The sequence below is a fragment of the Saccostrea cucullata genome, unplaced genomic scaffold, assembly GCF_032062105.1.
Source record: "Saccostrea cucullata isolate Sc308-1 unplaced genomic scaffold, CSIRO_AGI_Scuc_v1 ctg434, whole genome shotgun sequence".
Lineage (NCBI taxonomy): Eukaryota > Metazoa > Mollusca > Bivalvia > Ostreida > Ostreidae > Saccostrea > Saccostrea cuccullata.
This window is the reverse complement of record NW_026924500.1, coordinates 107,988-133,616: the sequence shown is the minus strand read 5'-3', so window position 1 is coordinate 133,616 and position 25,629 is coordinate 107,988. Positions and strand designations below refer to the sequence as shown.

Here is a 25,629-nt window from a genome sequence, read left to right as displayed (position 1 = left end):
CACATATAAAATACTAAATATAACATATATACAAGTGTATGTAATTATAATGATTTTATGATTGACATATGATGGTATTATAAATTATGTACAGTGTTTACAATTTTAATGATTTTAATAACTAATTATTTTTTTTTTAACAAAAGAGAATTGTATCTGACTGAATATTGCATTTTATTATTTTTTTTTTATCTTTGATTTATGTATATAAAGTATCTCCAATGATTTTTTTTCGTCCTTTAATATTATTTTTTAATTACATTTTTCTGATAATTACATTTTCTTGACATGTTTTGGTGAACAGCTGATTTGTTATTTACGCGAGTTATCGTTCTTGCTGTAGGTCTTCTGAGAGAAGAAATAGTTCCCATTACCGAGCTTAAAAAATACACTTTAAAACTTCTTTTTATAAAACTTTTTTGTGTATTTTATATATTTAGGACATGCTTAATCAGAATATCATATCAGTTTTGCTGTATATATCCCCCATTTTTGTAGGTCTTCCGTAGGTCTTCAATTACCTGTAGGTCTTCAATTAGGCATTCCCCAGAATTTATGTGTTGTGTCAAAACAAAAATGGCGCATGTTTTGAAAGAAGACAAGTTGAGACTCGTTCTTTGATAATATTGAGTGTGTGTATTGTATATATTCCATGATTTGATTCCATAAATTTAAAGATATATAAACATTCAATAATTTAAAGTGTAATTTATTGGAATAATTATTTGCACAATAAGAAAATATCTGAATGAATATTGTTTCCAAAGAAGCACCTGTTTGGGTCGTCTCCCTTTGTCCTTATCCATTGTTTATATTTCGGGTATTCTTCGCCTTTATTTAGTTTTGATTAATCTAATTTAATTTGTCTCAGTGCATTAATAAAATATTTATTGTTTGAATATCTGGTTGTACAATTAGTGGGTAATTAATTAATTACTTGAAGGTGCGGGATTATTTTTACCTCCACACTGTGGCATGCATAGACCTGTATTCTGTATGACATAGTTCCTAAGGAAAACAGTATGTCAGGCGAGGACGCTGGGGATTAACACGAGTTTCAGGTTATGTTGTTATCCCATCATCTGAAAATGTAGATAAATTATGACAATCTACAAGTTTCCATTGGATTAATGTTGTGCATGGGAGCATTGACAAAATATTTGCAGTGAGTATTTCAGATTTTAGTGCATGTATGCCTAGCATATATACATGCAAAACCCCATATTTGAAAATTCTTTTTGAACTTAAAATACAGAGGCATGCTATGTGTAATTTCAAATACAAATTTATACAAATATATATATGTATTATATGCCATAAGATATAAAAACAAATTGAAAAAAGATGAATTGTTGATAATGCATATGTGTATTCATATTAATTTCCATTATTTGACATATAGTGTCATTACAACAGTATATTGTAAAAGTAAGCATTCATGATTTGTCAAGCACACATGTAGACATTCCTGTTTCATGTATTTATTCTTCATGTTATATATATAGGAAATATATTTTCCTGAAATAAAATTGTTTTTAAAAATTTTATTTATGTCTGTTATAGATCTTGATTGCAAGGTACCTCAATGTGGAAAGATGGATGATAGAATACACAGAATAAATGAAAATCTTCAGGTAAGTCTTACCATTTAGACATAATTTGGTTTTTAATTGTATCACAACACAAAATATGATAGAATATTTTTTTATTTTCCGAAAAATTCTCAGCAGAATTTATAATAATAAGTTTTATTTATGCATTTAAATTTTTCTAATTTGCCTTTACACTAATTAGTTGAATACATTTTCTTTCTTGGGATTTTGGGGAATCATGTAAAGAATTTGTCATTTTCTATTTGTCTGGTGAGAGATTTTTGATTTCTTTCGTATTCCTCACTGCATGGTTATAAGAACTTTCTTAATTCCTTCTTTAAAATACATGTAGTAATTTTAGAGAGAGATGATCAACTTCAATCATAAATTGCCTTAATTTTTGTTGCAATGTACATGTATTAGATGATGATGAAGTTTCCAGAGGAGCAGCCAGGACCCTCCACTGTCTTAAATCTGACCCATTGAATATTCCCATGTTCCCCAAATGGGTGTTAATTTTCCCAATTTTTATGTCCCTGATAGCTTGACCCCATCAAAAAAATGCCACAAGAGTCTTGGCAATAGCAGTGATCAAAATTTGTCCGTTGTCTGTCTTTGTTGTTGTCGTTAACTTTTCACATTTTCATCTTCTTCTCACACTGCAGGCACACCTTGGGTGAAGGGGATGTTTGTTCAAATGAAGAGTTTGTTCGCCCTTTTCCACATGAATTTGTTAAAAATTAATGGCATTTTAAAAAAATCTTCTTCTCCAGAATGCAGGAAAGATGAATTTCACATAAAAAAAAATTTTGTTCAAAAAACCCAAAATGGCATAAAGTTTTACATAGGAATATATAGGAAAAATCTTTAAAAATCTTCTTCTCCAGAAAAAAAGATGAAACTCATGTGGATTTTTGTAGATTCAAGTTTGTTCAACAAATTTATTTAAAAATATAGGAAAAATCTTTAAAAATCTTCTTCTCCAACCACTGGGCCAGGAAAGATAAAAAACAATATTGAGATTTGTTCAAATCATGACCCCCGAGAAGGGTGGGGCCAAAATGGCCGATTTTACATAGGAATATATAGGAAAAATCTTCTTCTCCAGAACCACTGGGCCAGGAAAGATGAAACTCATGTGGAATCATCCTCAGGTAGTGTAGATTCAAGTTTGTTCGACCCCCGCAGGTCAAGGTCATTATATAGGAAAAATCTTTAAAAATCTTCTTCTCCAGAACCACTGGGCCAGGAAAGATGAAACTGTGTTCCTATATTTATATTTTATATAAGTCTTTATGAACCACTGGGCCTGGAAAGATGCATGTGGAATCATCCTCAGGTAGTGTAAATTTTTTTTAGGGTGGGGCCAACTATTTTACATAGGGATATATAGGGAAACCTTTTAAAATCTTATCAAGTACTTCAAAGCTATGATTAGTGATATTTATATGGAATCATCCTCAGGTAGTGTAAATTTGTTCAAATGATGAACGCCTGGAAAGGTGCTCAGGTGAGTTTCTCTTGTTCAGTAACACTGCAGCAACCTGAACATATTACAAAAGAATGCACAATTTCACAAAAAACAAGCATAAAAAAAGTATAATTTTTGCTAACAAACATTTAAAAAATTTCAACAATAAAAAACAATATTGAGATCTAGGATAGATTGGTAGCATTGAAGGTCAAGATTCATTTTCGGCAGGTCAAGGTCAGTGTGAACTGTGTTCTATATTTGTATGTTGTTTATGCTATGCAAACGTGATAAAAAATTTTTTTTTAACTATTTGGGATGGGTCTGGTATGGATTCAGTGGGGAATATCATTGAAATAGAGCAAAGGGCAAGTTTCTGTCATACATGTCATCAAATGAAATTTATTTTTTGTTCATAAATCTGACATAATTTCCTATGAGATGAAACACACTTCCCCTTTTTTTAGATGTCATTTTTGAATTGCCAAATACATGTATCACCATCATGACCATAGAAACATTGAATTGAGATTCATGAGAAATCAAAGTTTTTTGGCTATGGAAATGGTACCTTTTTTGAATACAAATGAATCAAGTAATGGGACACACTTAAAAATCTAAATGATTGAATGATAATGAGTCCAAGACCTCTTTATTCATGGGTAATAGTCCAAAGAGAGTTTATAGTAAATGAAGAAATATCATGAAGATGTGATTTTCAACTTGTATTGATATTTTAATGCATATCAACAAATTCTTGAAGAGGATTTATTTTCACACATTAAGAATCTGAAAAAAGAAATATTAGAGTGAACTTTTGATAATTCAATTTCCTATTCCAGGTATAATCTTCAAAATTTAATATCTTTTCATTGAAAACTTTGACTAGTTATTGTTGAGGGCCCCTCACTATGTTTTATGGCATGCGAAATGTCCAAAAAAGCTTTGAAATCAAATGTTGATCAAAGAGCAAATTTCTTAAGAAATAGGTGATTCATGTGGCAGGGGGATTATCATATCATTACGATAATCCAGTTTGGTCTAATCTGTGCTACCTGTGTCAAAAGAAGCATCAATTGAGAGTTTTTTATGGTCTGCTTGTCATATTGAGGTTTCCAATGAGTCTAATCAAGCACTCTTTTATATAGGAGGCTGGTTTCCTCGGCTGTTAATTTAATTGATTCTTTACTGTAGTTTTAAGTGATAGGTAAATAGTCAGGTAGAATTTATAGGAATTTTTACTGTCTCTTTGTCATGTTTGAGTTACAAATTATGCTGTTTGCATGGTAGTTTCACTTTTTATTGATAGTGATACTGAAGTTTTAAAACCATTTGTAAACAGGTGTGCTGATTTTCCTAAGTCACCTTAAACAATGTGTACTGATAGCTGAATTATAATATGGCATAGTATTGATTTGAAACAGTTTAATAGTGAGAAATTGAAATTCCCTTGCAGTTTAAATTGTCAATTTTTTTTTTTCAAATTTCAAGTGTCTGGTTTATAAGTAATTTAGATACAGTTCTAGTATAAACTTGTTTAGTTTTATATATAAAAATTAAGATCTGGAAAAAAGAAATTGTATTTGCATTTCATAGAGCATGATAGAGGTATCATATCATTTTACCTCTGCTATTATCAAAATTGATTTTGACATTCAAAATAAAAAAGTTGTAAAATTTGAAAATGAGACTTTATAGCAGATTGGGATTAAAATATTGAAAAGAAAAATGTAAAATCTTCTTGAATTTATGATTTTTAAATCCCTGGATTTGTACTGTGGTAATCCTTACAAACTTCAAGGATTTTGTAGAACTGATAGTTATTTCAACACAAAGAACAGAAAATTTTTTAGGTCATAAATTATTTTTTTATTAGGTAATGTTTTGAAAACTATACCTGCACTATGTATATTAAAGCCATAAACCAAAATTTTGAAAATCATTATGAAAAGACTTTGCTGAACATTTTAACTGGTTGAATTAATTAATTGATACGGAAAACATAGATTTCTTATACTGTCTTATGAATGTCACTGACATTGATGGCAGTGAAACGTAATATGCAATGCCTCTATGACTCTGCACAGTGAAGCAAACTGATTCCTTTTGAAGATATGCAAAAATAATTAATTTTTTCTTTAATTATAGCATTTTTATGATATAAATTAAATATTCAATGTGTATTTATAAGGGTACCACCAGAAACTTGCGCTCTCTGGATCATATGTTGGATGACTATAGAGATGTTGCCAGGGACCAACGCAGTGCTGTTGATAGAGTAAGGATCCACAAGTTTTTTTTTTTGCAAGAGTTATACATGTACTGTGAAATCACTAATTTTTGTGGATGTGTACTTTCGTTGTTTTCAAGGTAGGGAGCATCGTCGCAAACCACGGCCAAAATGTACGCTCGGTAGGGAGAGACCATCAAATTCATGACCACCTCAAAATATAAAATTTTATATGCATTTTTACTCAAAACTTCTCAAACCTCAAAATCGAATCCCCACAAACCAATATTTCTTTATCAAACCATAAAAATTTGGCTCCGCAAAAATATGTGATTTTACAGTCATTTCTGTATTTCATAGTTTCAATAAACTTCAATTATTAGCCCTTTCTCAATTAAGAATTTTGTTCTTTTTAAATCAAAAATATTTCTGCTTTATTGCATGTGCAATTTACAAATTTTAATTTTTTCATCAATTAGTAAATTCATGAAAGTTGAAAGTAAGTTTAAATATGGACAATGAATTCCGGAACTATTTTAACAAATTATTTAAGAGAATCATCTCTTAACTGTAACAGTATTCTGCAGTCACACATTGTTACAACTTTTTTATCCATAAATGTGTACTGAATTTTAAATATCTAAAGAAACTTGAATTGAAATGTCTCAGTTATTTTCTGATTACATTTATTAGTTTACAAGAGAAATTACACTAAAATTTGAATACACTAATGTATGTGTCTGTAAATGATGTTATTTTGTTTTAGCTGAGAGAGGACGTCGCAAGAACTCGGACTCAGCTACATGAGGAAAGACTCCGCAGTCCTGGTTACAGACATTACGAGGTAATATAAATATAGGTGTATGTAGGGAGCTATTTTGTCCATGGCGTATGTATTCATATATTTGTATATCACTGGTCTTTCTACTGCCATTCACTTTAACATGCTCATATAGATTTGTTATATACCTTAGTGTGGTACATGTAAATACATGAGCTATGCTGGAAATATAAATAAATCTAGTTGTGCTCAAGGTATTGAGAGAGAGAGAGAGAGAGCATTTAAATAAGAAGTAAACTTCATGCATATCGTTACATTTAAATACATGTATTTCTTAATAAATTATTCTTTTCTTTGGAAATGAACATCTTGGTGATATCTTATATATACATCTGGTTAAGAACTATTGTTTAAAAGTTTATTCAGTTTTCATCTGTACACATCTTCTTGTTCTGAATGAGTGTTTCGTGGATGAAATAAGAAAAGAAAAATGAATAGAATGTCAGGTAAAAAATGCTTGACATGTATGATTGAGAGGGGATTTAAATCTCAATCTAATGATTACAGCAGTTTTTAGACTTGGTAATTGAGTTTTAAGTCTTGAGGCATTCCGTGATTAGAATCTTTGTCACACACTAAATTTTGTTTACTTCAACATGTCTTGACTCACAAACCATTTCTGTCTATTTGATTTGGTTAACACTATTTAGCAAGAGGACGATACCCAAGATATGAATCAAGAAAATGAGGTATTCCTTATAGCATTCCCCAGACTTTTAGGGAAAAAAGAGTTCAGTCCAATCCTAACCTGTCTTTTAAATTTTGCCAATTATTTGAATATACTTGCAGTAATCTCAGTTGTGATATAAATACAATGGAGGTTTAAATCATGTCTGAAAGGTATCTGGGATTTTTGTTTATTCACAATTATCTTAACTGATTAATCCAAAGTCGTAGGTGAAGAACTGTATTGGCCTGAAGTCTTAACAAGATTTCTGATATTGCAGAAAATTTCGTCTACTTGCTTATAGTACATTTTATTTTTTTCAAGGCCATCTTTAAAAAATATTTGTTTGCCCTCTCTTGACTAATTAAAAATGGCCCAACTCAAAAAAATTTTAATCTGCAGGAAACAATATATTTTTCATCCCTGAATTTTCTCATCCATTCAACATGTTTGACATATTCGGAAAAAAAAAAATTCCTTCCTACCTACTGATCCAATTTTTTTAACCCTGAGTCGGGAGAGGGCAAACAAAAATCATTTTAAAAATGGCCCAAGTAAGGTAATCAAAATTTAATTCAAAATAACATTGTATATTGGGAAATCTATTAAGGTAGTACCGTTTAGTCAAAAATAATATAAGTCGAAATTCCATCACAGTTGAACAGGTTTATCAATAACGGCTGAATTATTCCTCTTTTGTATCGTTAACAGGGAGACATATATGCATCAAAGGTGATTTTTCAAAAATTGGCAGTAACCCTTGACCTTGTATTATAATTGATTGAACACTAACTGGATCTCTGCATGCCTGGTTTTTACATTGTTTACTCTCAACAGAAAAGTCAACTTCTACTCCATTAAGCATGTTAGGGTTATCCTTCATTCAAAACACCCCACTGACAAGTCATTTCATGTATTTAACTTACTCTTTAATCATTTAGTGTCATGCAGAATGTCGTGACTGAGCAGTTCTGCAATACATTATTTAAATATTTAAAAGGTGTACAAATTAAATTGCATGTAAATGAAAATTATTTATAAAGAATAAATGAGAGTAGCCTAGTTCATTTTGAAGGTTTTATTTACATTGTACCCCTTGAAAGTGATATCTGTATTTCTTCTAACAAAACCTGCATGAATTACTTACAGTATAAGCAGTAAGGAACATGAAAAATAAATATGCAGAGTGATATAAATTTAATGCCATTCTCGATACAGTACTGTTTTAAATCTGCTTTCACTTTTGAATGTAAAGTGAAAATATCTTCTTAATATGTTGTATTTGTTAAAGAAAAAGCAATTTGAAATGAGAAGGAATTTCATAGATTTCATTGATATTTGTTTTATATAAAAACAAAGTAAAAAAAATTTCATTGCAAAAGATGAATGTTCACTTGTTACTGTAAAAAGTTTGAAAACATTTATCTCACCAAGGGATGATTGTAAAGTCCATTGCTAAGTAATATTTCTTTTGAATTCCTACAGAGTGACAGTGAATATGAAGGATCCCCGTCCCCCAGCAGACGACGACGTCGCAGCAGACGGTCCACAGTGAGGTTTGCAGACGACATGAACAGAGAACTTCACGACCTGAACAGTTCGGTCCGAGATCTGTCCACTGATCAGTTTGAACTCAGGGGTCACTTCAACAGAGAGATGGATAGGAGGGAAAGGTCAGAGTTCAACTGATTTAAAAATAATTCAAGAAAAGGTTTAATCAAAGAGGTATTTTTTGAAGGGTGAAAAAAAAATTGTATCTCTGTAACAGAAACATTTTGTTGATCACCTGAAATAAAATAAATATTAAATGTTTTACAGATTTGATTCTGATACGAGAAGAACAATGAGGGAGATTTCTGAGAATCTGAAGAGACTGCCACAGACAGACCCGGTAAGATTCTCAAATCATATTTCTCCTCTAAAATTTCACTTATCAGAGGAGGACATAATTTATTACTTGGTTTACTTAAATGATGATTTAATGGAAGAAAAAAAAATGATACAATAAGAAAATGTATGCACTGAAATATGTGTCTTACAAAGATGCATGATTGTTTTCAGAATTATGCAGGGTAGTTGTAAATTAAGCTGTGTTTGATTAGAGGATATGTCTGAATTTGAAATATATGTACATTGTACCAATTTATTAAAAATGATTGTGAAGGTTGCTATGAGAGTGGAGAGTCGTCTAGCTTCCATACAGAATGAAATGAGGGCAGACAGACATTTAGGTGATCGCTATGATGAGTTGGCCAATCTGTCCTCTGACCTACGACATGTAAGTTCAAAAGGAGCCAATCACAGCTCTGTTTGCAAACAGCCAATGACATACTAAGTATTGGTCATTTGTTTCAGACAAAGCTGTGATCTAAGAAAATATAAAAGGATAAACATTAAGTGAATTTCATCTAACTTTTTTCAGATGGGCAGATATATCTATGTATGTTAAAAACTTTTTTGGATGGTTTGCTTTTTAAAAAGATGATATCATCTGCACCTACATGTAAAATAAGATATAAATGTGTGCTGTGAATTTTTCGTACATGTACTTTGGTATAAGGGTTATGCTATTGACTTAATGTAGGCTTTAAGAGAGCACCATCACATACAACAATCAGCAGCAGATGAGAGGATACGTAATCAATATATACAGGCAGAGGCTCAGAAACACAGGGTAAGGGAGAGCACTCTGTAGGCTTAAGGGAAAGGGGAAGCACTCTGCACCTGAAATCAATATCTTTACATAAATTTAATTTTTAATTTATTTACCAGATTTGAATTTATTATTAGTTGTAGAGAAATTATCAACTCTTCATTTTTTTTCCGTGTTCAAAACTTGATGAAATTTTAAAATGTCATTGACTTTTTTTAGATTGAATCTGACCTTGACCTTTTGAAAAGAAAATTGGACCAAAGTGAAGGTGGAAAAGCAGCTCTTCAAAATCAGGTAAGGCATTAAAAAAATCTCATAGCTTTATCTATCCTATATTGTGAACTGCAGAGTCTAAAACATATTTGTGTAAAGTTAGTAGGTTTATTATGCATCCGAATTCTGTCTCTAGGTTGAAGATCTAAGGAGTCAGTTGAATCGTATGGAGCAGGAAAGAGCTCGTGTCAAGTTACATATGGAAGAAAAACAGTATGAAGAGGAACTCAGAGAAAGGCGCAAGAGGCGTTCAGGTAAAAATCTTGACAGTAGATATAAAATTAGTGTGTTCCGATAAAAAATTTGGAGAGTAGATAAAAAACATGAGCAGTTTTAAGTGAAAGTTACTCAGAAGTTATATATATTGTCATTTTTATCACATTTGAAATACCTGTTATAAGATAATTTCATATGGACTTTGTGATCTTTTTTAGTTTATTTAAATTTTTTTAACCTTCTAACCATTTCTGGTTTATAATCATGCTTCTGTACCTCAGTTGAGGAGGATAAAGACAGAGAGAGAAAGGCCATGGAGAGAGAAATCTCAGACCTAAGGAGTCAGTTGTCCCGGGCCATTAGTGCTGGGAGTGAGGCAGAGGAACTCCGACGAGGAATAGAAAGGAGTGAAAGACAGAGGGTGCAACTCTCAGATCACATAGAGGTAGGGCAGAGGAGAATACTTACGTCATATTTGAACATTCATTTTCCTTCTATGTGTATGCTTCATAAAAATGAGTATGTCGATTTCTATATTTTCACTGTCTCTTTTCAACAAACGGAAACTTGTGCAGTGCTATTTAAATGATTGTAAATGACTTCTATAGTATTCCATTGAATGAGTTTGGTGTTTAATATTTAAATGTAATGAAGAAAAAGTTGAAAATAAAGGAGAATGAAATGTTCAGTTAGAGTAGGTTGCTATCATTTCTTCTATGAATTTACAGTTATGAAAAACTTCATTGTGTGTTGACTTTACTAACTTTAAGCAACAACTATGCCATATATATGCATGTCCATTGATAGAATAGTGAAAAATTATCTCAAGGTCTGAAATGAAATTCTATCAACAGACACTAACAAAGGATTTAGAAAACCGAGAGAAACAGACTGCCAAGTTAATTACTCAACTCAAAGAGGTGTCTGATAAATATGATGAGTCCGAGAGACAGAAAGGACAACTAATAGCTCAGTTTGATGACACGGCCCAGAGGTTTAAAGACTGTAACAAAGAACTAGACCGGGTGTCCACCGAGTTACGGAACACTCAGCAAGGACTACAGGAGACAGAGAGGAAGAGGGACGAGTTCAAAGGTCGTGCTCAAGAAACAGTACGACAGTAAGTAACAAGTTTCTATATAATGGCATTTTAGTGATAATTCAATTTCTTCAAATTTGTATGCAGATTTATTGAAAAAAAAAATTATTCTTTCGGATATGAATTCTTATACTGTGAAAAAAAATATTTAATGTTAAGTGTTTGAAAGATGGTCCAGCAACCATGGCAACCAGTAGTAAAATAAATTTTTTCAGGTTTTGTAAAATAAAGTAATTAAGATACCATGTAATTTATTTATATTCAGCAGTTGTAATTAACTATTGAGTCTTATTTGTATTCATGATACATTCTTAAAGATTTATTGTCATGAAACATGAAAAAAAAAATCAATTGACCTTGACATTTAAGATGGAAGTTGAAGGTGAAGCAGTTGGAGCGTGAAGTAGACAGACATAAACATGGTGCTAATCAGCTGATGCAGAGAAATGAACAGCTGGTGAAGGAAGTGGAGGGGCATCGTCAGAACCTCCATCACACGGGGATACAGATGGAGAACATGAAGAGGGAGCTGGGCGACGCCCTGGTCAGTATTCAAAAAATGATTTTTATTGGGGTTCTTTTTACATGCATGCTTTAACATGTACATAGATTTATTGTACATACAGTATATACATTTTTACCATGAGGGATTTATTTACACTAAGTATGCCATGACAAAAGAAATTCCCACGGAGGACTTTATAATCATTAAGATTTTAGATTTTATGTCCACAAGCCAAAAAATTACACCCTCATGGAAAAGGCTCAAATATATGATATAATAATTTCTTGTCAGGCTGTGAGGGCAGCTCAGGATGAACAACTTCGTCTGAAGGATGTGGAAATCAATGAACTGAAGTCAGTCAGGATGGACTTAGACCGGGAACTCAGGGACGTCCGTACTGTAGCAGACAGGGTGGGTGATCTTATATAATAAATGTTATGTGTTTAAATGTGTACTAAAGAAAAAATTGCTTGTATCTTCACTGTGGTAAGATACACATACAAGAGATCAATTAATCTTGAAAATTTTGATGTCTTCATTTAAAACAAACTTTTTGACTTTTAATTTCTGCATCCTAATCTTACAATATAAGAATGATGGAAACTTTTATATACGCATACAATGTATGTTTCTGAAATGCTTTGGTGCAAAAATGAGATCTCATCACTGATCAGTAGAATAGTAGTATTACATGTATATTTTAAACCAACAGAGGATATGTGAAAGAGAAATTGCTTAAACTGTCAAGGCCCCATATATAAAGGCCAACAGAAAATAGGAGTTTATATCACAATTATTGGTGTGAAGATTATCAAAAGTAAATTATGAGCAAAAGGCATACGTTTTGTAATTAATATTCACTTTCATTGTTTTTCATTTTAGCTTGAAAATGAACTACACACGGTATCACATCGCCTGACACAAGTCACGGACGACAAGAACAAAATGGAAGACAAACTCTCCTCCATTGAGGCAGCTCATATTTTGTCACAGGACCAAGCTGTTCAGCTGCAGGTACTCTATCATTCCTAATACATGTTATGAATGGCTAGAGGGACATAATTCATTTTCAGAGGGGTTTATTACAAATCTCAATTAGGGTAGACTTTGTTATTTAGAACAAGTGAGAAATTTTGGTCATAGTTTAAGATATTGAAAATTTCAAAAAACATGCAGTATCTTACAATTTGATTATCTGTTAAGAAATTCAAAAACAGTTGGTGAAGGAATTCAAGAAATGTTACATGCATCATACATTTTTATCTCTTAACTTCATGTAATCAATAAGATTGTTGTTTGTTCACATCAATTTTAACAAGATTTATGGTAACTATTCTTTCTCCATTCTTCTATGTGTCACATGTTAATTGCAGCAAGAGTTGAAGGAAATGAGCGCTCTTAAGGCAGAAATAGCAGCTAAGTTATCCGAATCAAACGGCAAAGTCCATGTAAATATCGTAGTTATCTCCCCATGGCAATGCGCTTCACTTAATTTCTCAAGTTTCTTCCATCTTAACCATCAAGTTCACTCAGTTTCTTATGTGCTTCACTTAAAATATTAGGAAAATGGAACCATTCTTGAAAAATGGCTATGTATGTACTGTAAACCAACTTTTATTCGCAACGATTTTATTTCGCAATTTACCAGGGGTTAACTAGTTTGCGATGATTAATTTTCGTGATCAAACCTTTTTTGAATCTATTATTAATAGACACAGAGACTTAAAGGACTGGTTCGCAGCGAGAAATATTCGCGATGACGAGGCTCTCGCGAACCTCGTGAATATTTCTCGCATGCGAATAAAAGTTGGTTTACAGTAATTTAAAGTTTATTAAGTGAAGAAATTAAAGTTGTCAAACAACAATGATTTATGTGTGAACTTGGATGGCTAGGAAGAAACTGTCTGTTTAATCTTAGCTATAACATATGTATGCTGTATATACTCATTCCATGACTGTGTAGTTTGGTTATTAATTGTGTGAAATGTTTAATCCTATATGCATCCTCTTTATCAAATCATTTCTCTTCTTGTAGATTGTATTAATTTATTGGAGCCTTTGTGTACCAATTTATTTCAGCTGTCATTTTATTTTTATCTTATTGATCTCTCTAGCATATTGGAGAAAAATTGCTTTGTTATATTGATTTAGCAAGTCATATTCAAGGAGCTTTTCATTTGAGATTCAGTTCATGCTCTTTTTCTGTAAAACTTATAATTTTCTTGTTTTAACAGTGTGCATGAGCAAATTTAATATTTAAGTGTGACTGAAGCATACCTGCATTATTAATACTTAAATTAATCAAATAAATTAGTGGTACATGTTTAGTTTCATTCTATCTATGTAAACCTATTTAGCTAAATGTACATGTACTTATCAATTCTCTATGTAGATGTATATATGGATTTGTAGTTAGTGTATTAGAAAACAAAAATTATAAGCTGAATAGCTTATTCACAAAACAGATGAGATGCGTGCACATGTATGGTATATTCTCAATACAAATATCTGCAATAAATATTTGAAAATAAAGAAATTATAAAGAAATTTTAATTCAGTTTCCTCTTAAAAATCATCTAATTTGAATAATTTCAAGTAAAAATAACCTTCATGTTAGACTTGAATGAAACATATCACGGTTGGGATGAAACAATTTTATAAATTGTTGATAAGAATAGTAATTGTTAATTTGTTTATTATTTCAGGATTTGAAGCAAAATTTTATAGAACTTCAGCACAGAGAAAAGGCAGCACGAGAAGAATCTAAAATGTACCAAAGACAACTAAATGATGTAAGTATTTTATCATGGTGTCTAGAAGTATACCAAATGTCCATTTATTACATATCAAATCTTAGATATAAGAAAGCTGAGTACAACATTTGTTCTAGAAAATCTTCATACCACATCTGTATAGAAAGAAGTTACTGCACTTCATCTTAAGTTTCAGTGAAAAAAAAATTCAATATAAACTTTTTTGGGGTTGAACCCAAGATACAACTGATTTCAAATCAATCATAATTTCAGGAGAGGGAAAATCATCATGTTGCTTTGGAGGCTGTAAAACGAGAATTAAATGAGGTCAAGGTCGGTCAAGTTCATATTCCTGTAAAAAAAGTATTCTTTGTCTTTTTGTCTGAAACTATATCTTTTTAATAATGAACTTTCTATAAATGTTTAAGCTAATGACAGCCCAAAATATGTTGAAATACTAGTTATATACTCTCAGCCCTGTTAAAGTTACATGTTAATTTTTACTATCTGTTTCAAGGTGAGAGAGGCCCACGTCATGCAGGATATACAGCGTAAAATGAAAAGGAGTCATGCTGAGTATGAGGCCACAATACAGGCTCTGAAGGTTTGTCTGAAACTAATTTACAGTATTAATTATTTAATGGCCCCAAAAATTTATTAGAATTGTATTTGTTTGTTTGTTTATTCAAGAAATGGTACAAGTCATATGTGAAACATAAGATAGAAACATTAGAACATAATTGGCACATGGAATCCAAAGAAATCATAAGATTTCGTAAAAAAAAATACAATTGTAATAAAACACGTATACATGTGTAAATTATGTTTTTGATACTTTCAGGTCCTTCTTATTTTCTACACACAAATATTGATTTAGCTTCCTTTTATACCATTGAGTATAGCTGCAAGCACATGTTTGTTCTATGATTGAAATGATGTTGTGTGGTGTTCAGTTAATAGTTTTATGTGTGGTATTGTAAATTTATGATTAATTTGTTTCAGATGGAACTGTCTGAGGAGAAGTCAGCACATAAAATCTCCAAACGCAACGAAGAAAAGTTCAGACAGGAGGTGGACAGATTAGCTCAAGAAATTGCAAGGTAAATTAAGACCTGAAAAAAAGAATTGGAAAATATTGGAAGTTTTTCTGTATTGTTTAAACTTTTCATGAATTTGGATTTTATTTGTGTGTCTTCAAAATATGTGTACCCTGTTACTACATGTAATTATTTCAGTAAATCTAAGATATGAAGGCATTGACCTTGAGGATTAATGCCAACATTTGAATATTAATTATTTTAAAAATAGAACTTACAATGTACTTTATAAAATAGTTTGTCTTTTTCTTTCTATATCAGCTTATTTCATAATACATGTAAGGTGCATTGATTTTCAAATACATGATCAGCTGGACATAATGATTCTACAAATTTTGAAATTTTTCTTACAGATGTGAGGAAGACAATCAGAAACTGTCGAGACGACTGGAGATGGCCCGAGAAGAATTTGAGACACAGGTGAGACTAATCACCAGATTCCATCACTAACATCAGCTGATTTCTCATATTATATTTCATTTTTCTCAGCATGCGTAGCTTGGTGATGAAATATTTTTTAAGTTCTATTTTTTGGTATTGAAGTGGTTATGTTTTTCTGTGTAATAGTTCTTCATAAAGAAAGTAAGTTGATTTCTGTTTCCTTTAATCCCTATAGAAATATAGAAAATCTGGTATTTTTTCTGTCTTTTTTTCATTGCAATATACATGTACATGTATTTACAAGAATTATTTAGATTTACTTATATGTAACAATATTTCATCTTGAATTACATTTATCCCCATCTCTATACATTAAGTAAGCCTGAAGTAAAAGATAACATCAATGGAATAAGTTGAGACCTATTTACATGATTTAAAAGGAAAATATGACGAGTCTGAATGCACTTTTGCTTTGGGTGTAAAGACGTGTGTACTCTTTCTGGCTTGTAGGAAAAACGTGCCCGCAGCAGGTCACCTAGACCTTGCATAAAGTTACAGCGCAAGAAAACTGTAGGTCTTCAGCTGGTTTGCATGCAAAAAAAAACCACAGAGTGATGTTTTCTATTTGACTTGCAACTGCTTTTTTTTTTTACTGCAAAACATCATTTCATCCGTAGCTCACTCACATCTAGCGTAAATTTGACAGAAATCATAATTTGATTTTCAGTTGATAGTTTGATAAGTTTTACCAATAGGAAAAGGTCATCTTCCTTTTCCCAAAAATCTTAACTAATATAGCTACAGTCTAATGTAATACCATTGAATAAAGTTTAGTGTAGTTCATAAATTTTTTTTTCTCTCTAATTTTACCCAATTTTTACAAACAAGTAGAACAGTAGATTTTAACACAGAACTTCAATAGGCAATTATTTGCATTACAATTTTTTATCATGATTTTGTTTTGTTTTTTTTCTACTCCTGATTTGAAATAACAATAATTGTTACCCCCATGAACATGTTTTCAACTATACTATAAAAAGTTTGTAGTCACTTTCTCTCTCTTTGACTCCACAATATCTGATTGGGTGATTGGAAATACATGTAGATGGGATTTATTTGTCACACCTGGTTATGGCATGGAGATCAATTATTTATATTTCCTCTGAAGGTTTGAACATGCAATACATATCAATTTAAGTATTTTCCAGTGTGGGTGCATGGGAAAAAATACACCTGGGGTGCACCTGAGTTAATGGAGCAAGGTTGGCTTAAAAAAAGCACTAGATGAACTGATACATGCACAGTTTTGGTGCAAGTAGATTAAGAATGTGCATTGAAATTTGTTGAAATTCAGAATCATTTTCATTAATCCATGCACAGTAGATAATGTGATGTATACAATACCATTGGGTGCTTCATATCAGGATATCAGAGCATGTAGATAAATACAGAGCATGGGAGTGTGACTAGATATGATATCAGGCAGTGTGAATAGATATATGGAAGTGTGATTAGATATCAGAGGATAGATGCTAGAGGAGAAATAAAAGTATACCTAATTAGATTAATTAGAGATTTTTTACTAATATAATGTTCTGAGAAATTACGGATTTATGCATGGGCTTTCATCAGTTACATGTAACAGGGTTCTGCAAGGATTTGCAGATGTGCTGTTGTAATCACTTTGTCTGTCTGTCCATAAACTTCCTACTTTTCCCTGATACTTTTTTATCTTGTTTAAAAATGTTCAGATTTGTTTAAAATTGTTTCAGCATATGTACATATATACAGAAAAAAATTCTCTGGCAATAAGGCCATATTAGACTTATTGGTACAAATTCATCTTCATTGTGTATGTGGATTTAAAAACACCTTAGATGAATGGTGGGGCCATAATATGTGCTCACAATTTTTCATGGAATATTAAAAAAGTTTTAAAATTCTTCTGACGAACAGCAGAGCTAAAGTAATTCATATGAGCATTGTGGCCCATGGGCCTTTTGGTCTATAAAGTTATCAGCCCCTTCTTTAAGAATATCTATCTGGACATCATGTCACCTGTCTATATCTTATATCCAGATATAAGTGGAATCCTTGCTGACTGTATAGTTTCTAGTTTTTTATTGTGGTGAATTTTATTAAAACAAGTATTAACTTGTTGTGATGTGTTACAAGTGATTTATGCTTTTAACTGATTTTTTTTCTTATGAGTAAGACTGTATTTTAGTGCCCAAGTGCAAATAACATTGTACTAATTTATGATCTGTATTAGAAATGTTTAAAATTTTGTAGCAATTTATTTTCACCAAAATGTGGTTAATTTCTCTTTCAGACTCAGATGGCTGAAACAGATTTATCAAGGTAAATTTTCATGATTGTTTTTCACCCTCTAGGAAAAAAATTATATACTAGTACATAATACACATGTAACTGTAAATTGTGTTTACCCTCATGATAGAAATTAGTTTGATTTTTCGCTGAATTTTAAAGAATGAAAGTACAATTAAAAAAAATAACTGCATGTAACAAATGTTTATTTTTTAATACTAAGGGTTAAGAATGTTGAAGAAGAACTCCTTAAAGCCAGAAATGATTGCAAGAGATTCCAAGCTAACTTTGAGGGACTCATTCATGAAATGGTGGCAGAGGTGGATGCTCTAATGGATATTGCAGCCTCAGGGTCCAAAGAGAAACAGAAGGTAGCTCTTTAATTCTAGTTTCAAATTGATAAAACAACAATGCATGTTTCATATAGGATACAAAACAAGGATGGAACGAAGATTTAAAATCAGAAGTGTTATCAATTTTAAAAAAAATATGTTGACAAGATTGAAAACAGATGTATGCCACCCAGTGCACTGGTTTAGTTACATTAAAAGTTTTGTAATATAAGTCATTTTCCTGATTAAAGTTTGGTGAAATATTTTTCAATGCCAACCCTTAAAATCTTTCACTGCAAAAGTTGATTAAATTTCTTGTTCACAAATTTCAAAAGATGTTTTAAATTTTACAATTTTCTTCAAATCACAGCTGGAGGCATCCATCAAACATACATGTATCTTTTTATAGTCCTTTTATCTGGTTCCTTTCATTCTAATGTGTTCAATGTAGCTTTAGAATCTTTAGAGAGGAAAGTAGATGTACATTTATTGTTTCATTTAAGCATATTGTACAGTGTTTCATCTCTGAATTTGCAGACAGTGGCTTCATGTAAGGGAACATCAAATGGACCCTCTACAGCCCTCCAAGAAATCAAGGTACAGTTGACTCTCGCTGGTTTTATACATCTTTATCATTTTTTATGCCCCGCCATGAATATGGCCGGGGCATATAGTGTTTGTCATGTCCGTCTTCCGTCCTTCTGTCCTTCCGTCCTTTTGTCCTTCCGTCACACTTTGCGTTTAGCTCTGTTCAAAGCTAAGTTTCAAAGAAACTATCCAAGATATTTATACCCCCCCGCAAACGAACTTTAGGGGGGGTATATTGGAATCACCATGTCCGTCTGTCCGTCTGTCTGTCTGTCTGTAGACGAGATTTTGTCCGGACCATTACTCAGAAACTATTGGAAGGATTTGTCTGAAAATTTGTACAAATATTATTCACCATATGAAGTTGTGCACCTGATATTTTCATCTTGATTCAATTATTATTTTGAATTTTACAGGTGTTTTTTCATTTTTATTTTGTGGTTTTGTCCGGACCCTTTCTCAGAAACTATTGCAAGGATTAATCTGAAAATTTGTACACTTATTATTCACCATATGAAGGTTTGCAATTGGAATTTTCAACTCTTTTTGTTCATTTTTTTGCATTTTACAGGTTTTATTTTTTATTTTAATTGACTTGTTCATTTTTGGCTCATGTATAAGGTTTGAGACATAGAATCTAGAATATCTGTACAAAAATACTACAGCTTAAAACTACTCATATAAACTTAAAAAAAGAAACATCATCAAGTGTTAAAAACAGTTTTTACATTGCACAGAAGATAATGTAATTTTATTTATCTCTTGGGAATAATGACTGGAGGTGCATCCAGTTAAAGATAAATTAATGAGTTTGGTGTGGGAAGTTGAACATTAAGGCATCTTATTATCAACCATGTGTAATCTCCTGGGAATCAGGCACAACTCCAGAATTAAAGATCTCTCTTCTCTTATTCTCTTAATTGTAATTTATTGTCTGTCAAAGCACTTCATTACTGGATGAGCAGCTCTTTATTTTCAAATGGATTTGATATAAAGTTATCAAGATTAATTTGATTTTGTATAATATGATTTTTTTTCAACAATCAGTTTGCAGAGTGACATAACACATAATTGCAATATATTTTTTTAATGCAGAAATAAAAAAATTAAATAAAAAAAAATTAAAAAATAATGTTACAATGGAATTACAATGTATTGGTATTGATGTTTCATTTGGTTACACCTTTGTTTCATTCATTAAGAAACATGATGAGCAACAATTATATTTCACTGCAAATTTTTGTAAGTAAATTGTGAACACCTCTAGATCCATAAAGTATTTTTGATTTGGCACCTTCTCTGAAAAACCCAGCGGGGGGTATTTGTCCCTATTGGACAGTTCTAGTTTTATCAAACTTCATATGCTGATAGATATTGATGAGGGCTATGCAACTGCATCAACATTTCTTGACCTTGACCTTTCCTTTGACCTTGACCTCACTTTTCTTAAATTAGTGTTTAGCTCAGTTTTAAACATACCATTCAAGATGGTGTTATCAAAGTTCACATGTTGATACAAACTTGCACGGATGATGCATCTAAGGATGAACACTACCAGACTTGCTTCGGATGCTGGATCTGACCTACATTTTCCAGATGAGTGACAAGGTTAAAGTTTTTGGAGCAGGTCCATTCCTAAGGAACTATAAGCCCTACCTGTTCCAAACTTGCATGGATGATGCATCTAAGGATGGACACTACCAGACTTGCTTCGGATGCTGGATCTGACCTATATTTTCATTACCAAGTAACTATAAGCCCTACCTGTTTTTGACCTAAATTTTCCAGATGAGTGACCAGATTAAAGTTTTTTGAGCTGGTCCATTTCCTAGGAACTATAAGCCCTACCCAAACCAAACTTTCACGGATGATGCATCTAGGGATGAAGACTACCAGACTTGCTTCGGATGCTGGATCTGACCTACATTTTCCAGATGAGTGACCAGGTTAAAGTTTTTGGAGCAGCTCCATTCCTAAGGAACTATAAGACCTACTTGGACCAAACTTGCATGGATGATGCATCTAGAGATGGACACTACCAGACTTGCATCGAATGCTGGATCTGACCTATATTTTCATTACCAAGTAACTATAAGCCCTACCTGTTCCAAACTTGCATGAATGATGCATCTAGGGATGGACACTACCAGACTTGCTTCGGGTGCTGGATCTGACCTATATTTTCATTCCCAAGTAACTATAAGCCCTACCTGTTCCAAACTTGCATGGATGATGCATCTAGGGATGGACACTACCAGACTTGCTTCGGATGCTGGATCTGACCTATATTTTCATTCCCTAGTAACTATAAGCCCTGCCTGAACCAAACTTGCATGGATGATGCATCTAGGGATGGACACTACCAGACTTGCTTCGGATGCTGGATCTGACCTATATTTTCATTCCCAAGTAACTATAAGCCCTACCTGAACCAAACTTGCATGGATGATGTATCTAGGGATGGACACTACCAGACTTGCTTCGGATGCTGGATCTGACCTTTATTTTCATTCCCAAGTAACAATAAGCCCTACCTGAACCAAACTTGCATGGATGATGCATCTAGGGCTGGACACATCCGGACTTGCTTCGGATGCGGAGTCGGACCTATATTTTCATTCCCTAGTAACTATAAGCCCTGCCTGAACCAAACTTGCATGGATGATGCATCTAGGGATGGACGCTACCAGACTTGCTTTGGATGCTGGATCTGACCTATATTTTCATTCCCAAGTAACTATAAGCGTACCTAAACCAAACTTGCATGGATCTAGGGATGGACACTACCAGACTTGCTTCGGATGCTGGATCTGACCTGTATTTTCATTCCCAAGTAACTATAAGCCCTACCTGAACCAAACTTGCATGGATGATGCATCTAGGGATGGACACTACCAGACTTGCTTCAGATGCTGGATCTGACATATATTTTCATTCCCAAGTAACTATAAGCCCTGCCTGAACCAAACTTGCATGAATGATGCATCTAGGGATGGACACTACCAGACTTGATTCGGATGCTGGATCTGACCTACATTTTTATTCCCTAGTAACTATAAGCCCTACCTGAACCAAACTGGTCAAATTTTATACACAGACAAATTTTCCTGTTGCTTTACTAATATTTCCTCGGTGGGGCATTCATGTCCTATTGACATATTTCTAGTTAAAGAAGTATTTTACTAAAATCTTATATAAAAGATGGCTGTGTTAAGTTTTCCTTTAATTTGCAGGCTAAAATGAAATGGTTACGAGGGGAAATCCGGGATAAAATAAAGATGGAACAGGCACTGAAGAAAGACCTGCAGGAGGCTTTGTCCTGTAACGAAACTGACCGACACTTCCTCATGTCTGAGCTTGCCAAACGTGATGGGGTCCTGGATGAACTCTCTACTGTCAAGCATGGTTAGTGTTTTTTTAATGCACTTACATGTACATATATGCTCTTACACTGTAGAGTGAAAAAAATTGTTACTTATGGTGTAGTTGTTGACATAAATTCTATTTATTACTTTAAGCTGTTCTTAAGTTACATCAAATCCCTATTTTGAAGCATTTTGGGTTGTGAAAGCATCAGTAATTTACTATTGTTAGAAATTTGTATTACAAAATTAATGTTTCTTGCATCTCTTTTCAGAATTAAGTCATAGGGAAGCTGAAAATCTTCACTGTGTTGAGACTTTGCAGGTTAGTTTATACATGTATATTCCAACATGTTCTTCTAGACATTTTTTTAACTTGCTAATATTTTTTGTCACAAAGCAATTACAAATATGCTTTATCATGTATTTATGAAGAATGTTGCAAAAATGAATTTTCAAATTTAAAGAGATCATAAATAAAATATTTGTGAATAATAGTTGGTTTATATGCTGCTAATTACAATGTATAATTGTATGAGACACACCATCTTTAAGTCTGATTTTAAATCTTTTTTGCTGTTAACAGTTGTAACCTTGTTTTGCAGACTCAAATTTTGGACTTAACAGATGAACTTGAACTGCGTAAAATTAGAGAAGAGGAACTATTGAGGCAACAGGCCATGGACAACAAACACGTAATAGAAGAAATCGAAGAACTGAGAGTAAGTGTACAACAAAAATACCTCATCCTTAAATTTGGTCTCATTTTTGCAACATAACTATTAATTGAAGATTATTATGAATTGGTAAGTTTTTCAATGTAATCCACTTTATAAATCTAACAGGGTGTACAAGAGGAGAAGGCCAGAATTGAACAGAGATACGTCAAACTACAGGACACCATGCGAGCACTCCAGAGTGAGCTCAAATCTGCTAATTTCTATGGAGACAAGGTACATGAGCCACAATTTTTATTTCACCCAGGGCATTTAATTTCTTTTACAATTATTGAATGACCTGCTAAACATTTGAGAAGTAAAATTTATTATGAGGATGCTTTGAAAAATAGCAATTAAAATTTAAAGGTTCTTTGCTTAAAGAGTAATTTCAAATTGCATCTGGTTCTAAACTCTTAATTTACTCCATGGTCAGTACATGTACTACTGTAAATCACTTTTTATTCGCAAGAACTTTATTTTCGCGTAATTTCGCGAGACGGTATGCTCGCGAAAATTTCATTCTCGCTTATAATAGAATTCCTTTTATATAGAGCAATGACCACAATTTGAAAATTTTGTTTTTAAAAGTTTTCGCGAAAATAAAGTGTCGCGAAAATTAAGTGATCTACAGTACCTACTACCCATACTATATATATAACCATAGATGATTTTCCTATACCTTTCAAGACCAAATATAATTCTCGGAATAGTGTAGAACAATTCACTCAGTGAGTTTTATTCTGTCAGACTTTTTTCTCATCAATACTTTTCTCAATTTCAGATTGAAGAGATTGAGAAAAACATGCACAATTTACGGAAATCTCCCAGGAGGAAAAACGTTCGAATCCAGGAGGGTCCCTCTTTACGATCAAGGTCGAGGTCAAGGTCAAAAAGTCCTGGAAGACGAATTCCCATTTCATAGTAATGGTGCACATCTCTAGTCCTTCTCCACATTTCTCTGACAATTAGCCTGATCCATTTTGGTTACTGTCCTTTCAATAAAATTCTATTGGAGGGATGGAAGCAGATTTTATTTCAATCCTTTTAAGGGATGATGGAATTACAATAATTGTATGAGCAGATGCTGATGTGTCTGCAGATTGCTAGAATACCATATGGTTATGTCTGTAAATACTACATATAGATGTATGTACATACAATTATTTATTTTTGTTTGTTACAGGTATATCGTCTACAAGATAATTTTGTAGATGCAAAGTATTATGTAAAAACATGTACATGTATACAGTATGTTTCAAGTGCTTTAGATTGTTTTTGTTTTTAATATAAGAAGAGTAGGCATTACAGAACAGAATTAAATGTTCATAGAACTCCATGAAGTCTAGGATTTGTGAACAAAAACATATTTTATTACATTGCATGTTGCATTTGTAAAATGAGAAAATTTTCCTTAAAGGTCTGTGTACATTTTGTTCATGTACATTATTTATAAAAATGTACATGGATTTAATATTACAGGGAAAAAAATGTCTCCTATTTTACACATTCCATTGCAAGTGTATTCAAAGGTGCATTGAAAATAAAAAGTTTGTAAGAGGATATTTGTAAATTAATGGCAATATTTTGTGTACATGTTCTTACCTTATCTGTGATAATTGCATTTACATGTATTATATATTGTTGTACACACAGAATTTTAAATGTTGTGAAAAAATTTATGTTGTATTTATATTTTGCCATACCATTTTTGAACAAAATTTTTTATATCTTCAGATACATGTAGACATGTATCTTTACTGAACAATTTTATTTCATGTGATTTTTTTAAGACGTAGAAATTTTAAATACATCTTTACCATTTGTGTTTTTTTTTCCTTAATATCTACATGTATTTCATTCCAAATTTTATTATTAGAATATATTTATATATTGAGTAGATCTGATCTTTTTTCTTTTACTGTTAGATTGAAAGTTTTCAATTTTTGAAGTCTTTATATATAATATGTTAAAGATATTATATTTATATTCACTTTGATTTAGATATCGCATTCTCCCAAGATTTTTATGTATGATAAGATCACATTGTAGATGATTATAAATAGAATCAATCCTGCATATACACATCATTATGCATTTTACTTTTATCTCATTTCGATATACTGTAAGGGAAACAGGGGCCTTGCAAGGGTAAAAAAAATGTTCTGTTTCGAGCTGTCTCAATTTTTTTTTCATATATCTTATAGATTTGTCTGTTATAATGTTGTAAAACTTATTTTTTAACTTTCCTATCATACAATTTCTTCAAAGAATTTTCTCTCCTTTCAAAGTATATCAGATAAAAGTTATCAAGATATGCAACTGAATTTCACCAAAACATCTATTTCAGTGAATTTATAAATTATGCCAGCAACGTCTTTGTACATTTTGTATCAGTACACTGTATTATGTGTGGGATGATAGTAGTGTGAGAAATGGTTTGTGATAAACTATTTAAGTGAAAAATCAAATCCATATTGTCATCTATTTATTTATTTATCAATAAATAAAGCGACACAGAAATC

At 32.1% G+C, this 25,629-nt stretch overlaps 1 protein-coding gene across 5 annotated transcripts; it reads left to right on the top strand.

Annotated features, from left to right (window-relative positions):
• Nucleotides 1-570: 570 nt before the first annotated feature.
• On the top strand, nucleotides 571-25,627 carry LOC134266562 (centrosomal protein of 128 kDa-like). 5 transcript variants are annotated; one of them, XM_062748783.1, is made up of 33 exons: nucleotides 571-632; nucleotides 944-1,165; nucleotides 1,564-1,634; nucleotides 5,255-5,341; nucleotides 6,060-6,137; nucleotides 7,513-7,533; nucleotides 8,287-8,474; nucleotides 8,620-8,692; nucleotides 8,966-9,079; nucleotides 9,386-9,475; nucleotides 9,674-9,748; nucleotides 9,864-9,981; nucleotides 10,225-10,388; nucleotides 10,798-11,063; nucleotides 11,412-11,586; nucleotides 11,839-11,958; nucleotides 12,430-12,561; nucleotides 12,921-12,995; nucleotides 14,253-14,339; nucleotides 14,574-14,633; nucleotides 14,818-14,904; nucleotides 15,303-15,400; nucleotides 15,751-15,817; nucleotides 15,965-15,979; nucleotides 16,289-16,348; nucleotides 18,111-18,139; nucleotides 18,330-18,477; nucleotides 18,976-19,035; nucleotides 22,260-22,431; nucleotides 22,664-22,713; nucleotides 22,994-23,110; nucleotides 23,234-23,341; nucleotides 23,889-25,627. In XM_062748783.1, exons 3-33 carry the CDS (start codon nucleotides 1,596-1,598, stop codon nucleotides 24,027-24,029), a joined length of 3,114 nt encoding a protein of 1,037 aa, XP_062604767.1. In that variant the 5' UTR covers nucleotides 571-632; nucleotides 944-1,165; nucleotides 1,564-1,595; the 3' UTR covers nucleotides 24,030-25,627. The 5 variants fall into 5 exon arrangements, with proteins under 5 accessions (XP_062604767.1, XP_062604769.1, XP_062604772.1 ...); XM_062748785.1 differs by lacking the exon at nucleotides 7,513-7,533; XM_062748788.1 differs by lacking the exon at nucleotides 12,921-12,995.
• Nucleotides 25,628-25,629: the final 2 nt, after the last annotated feature.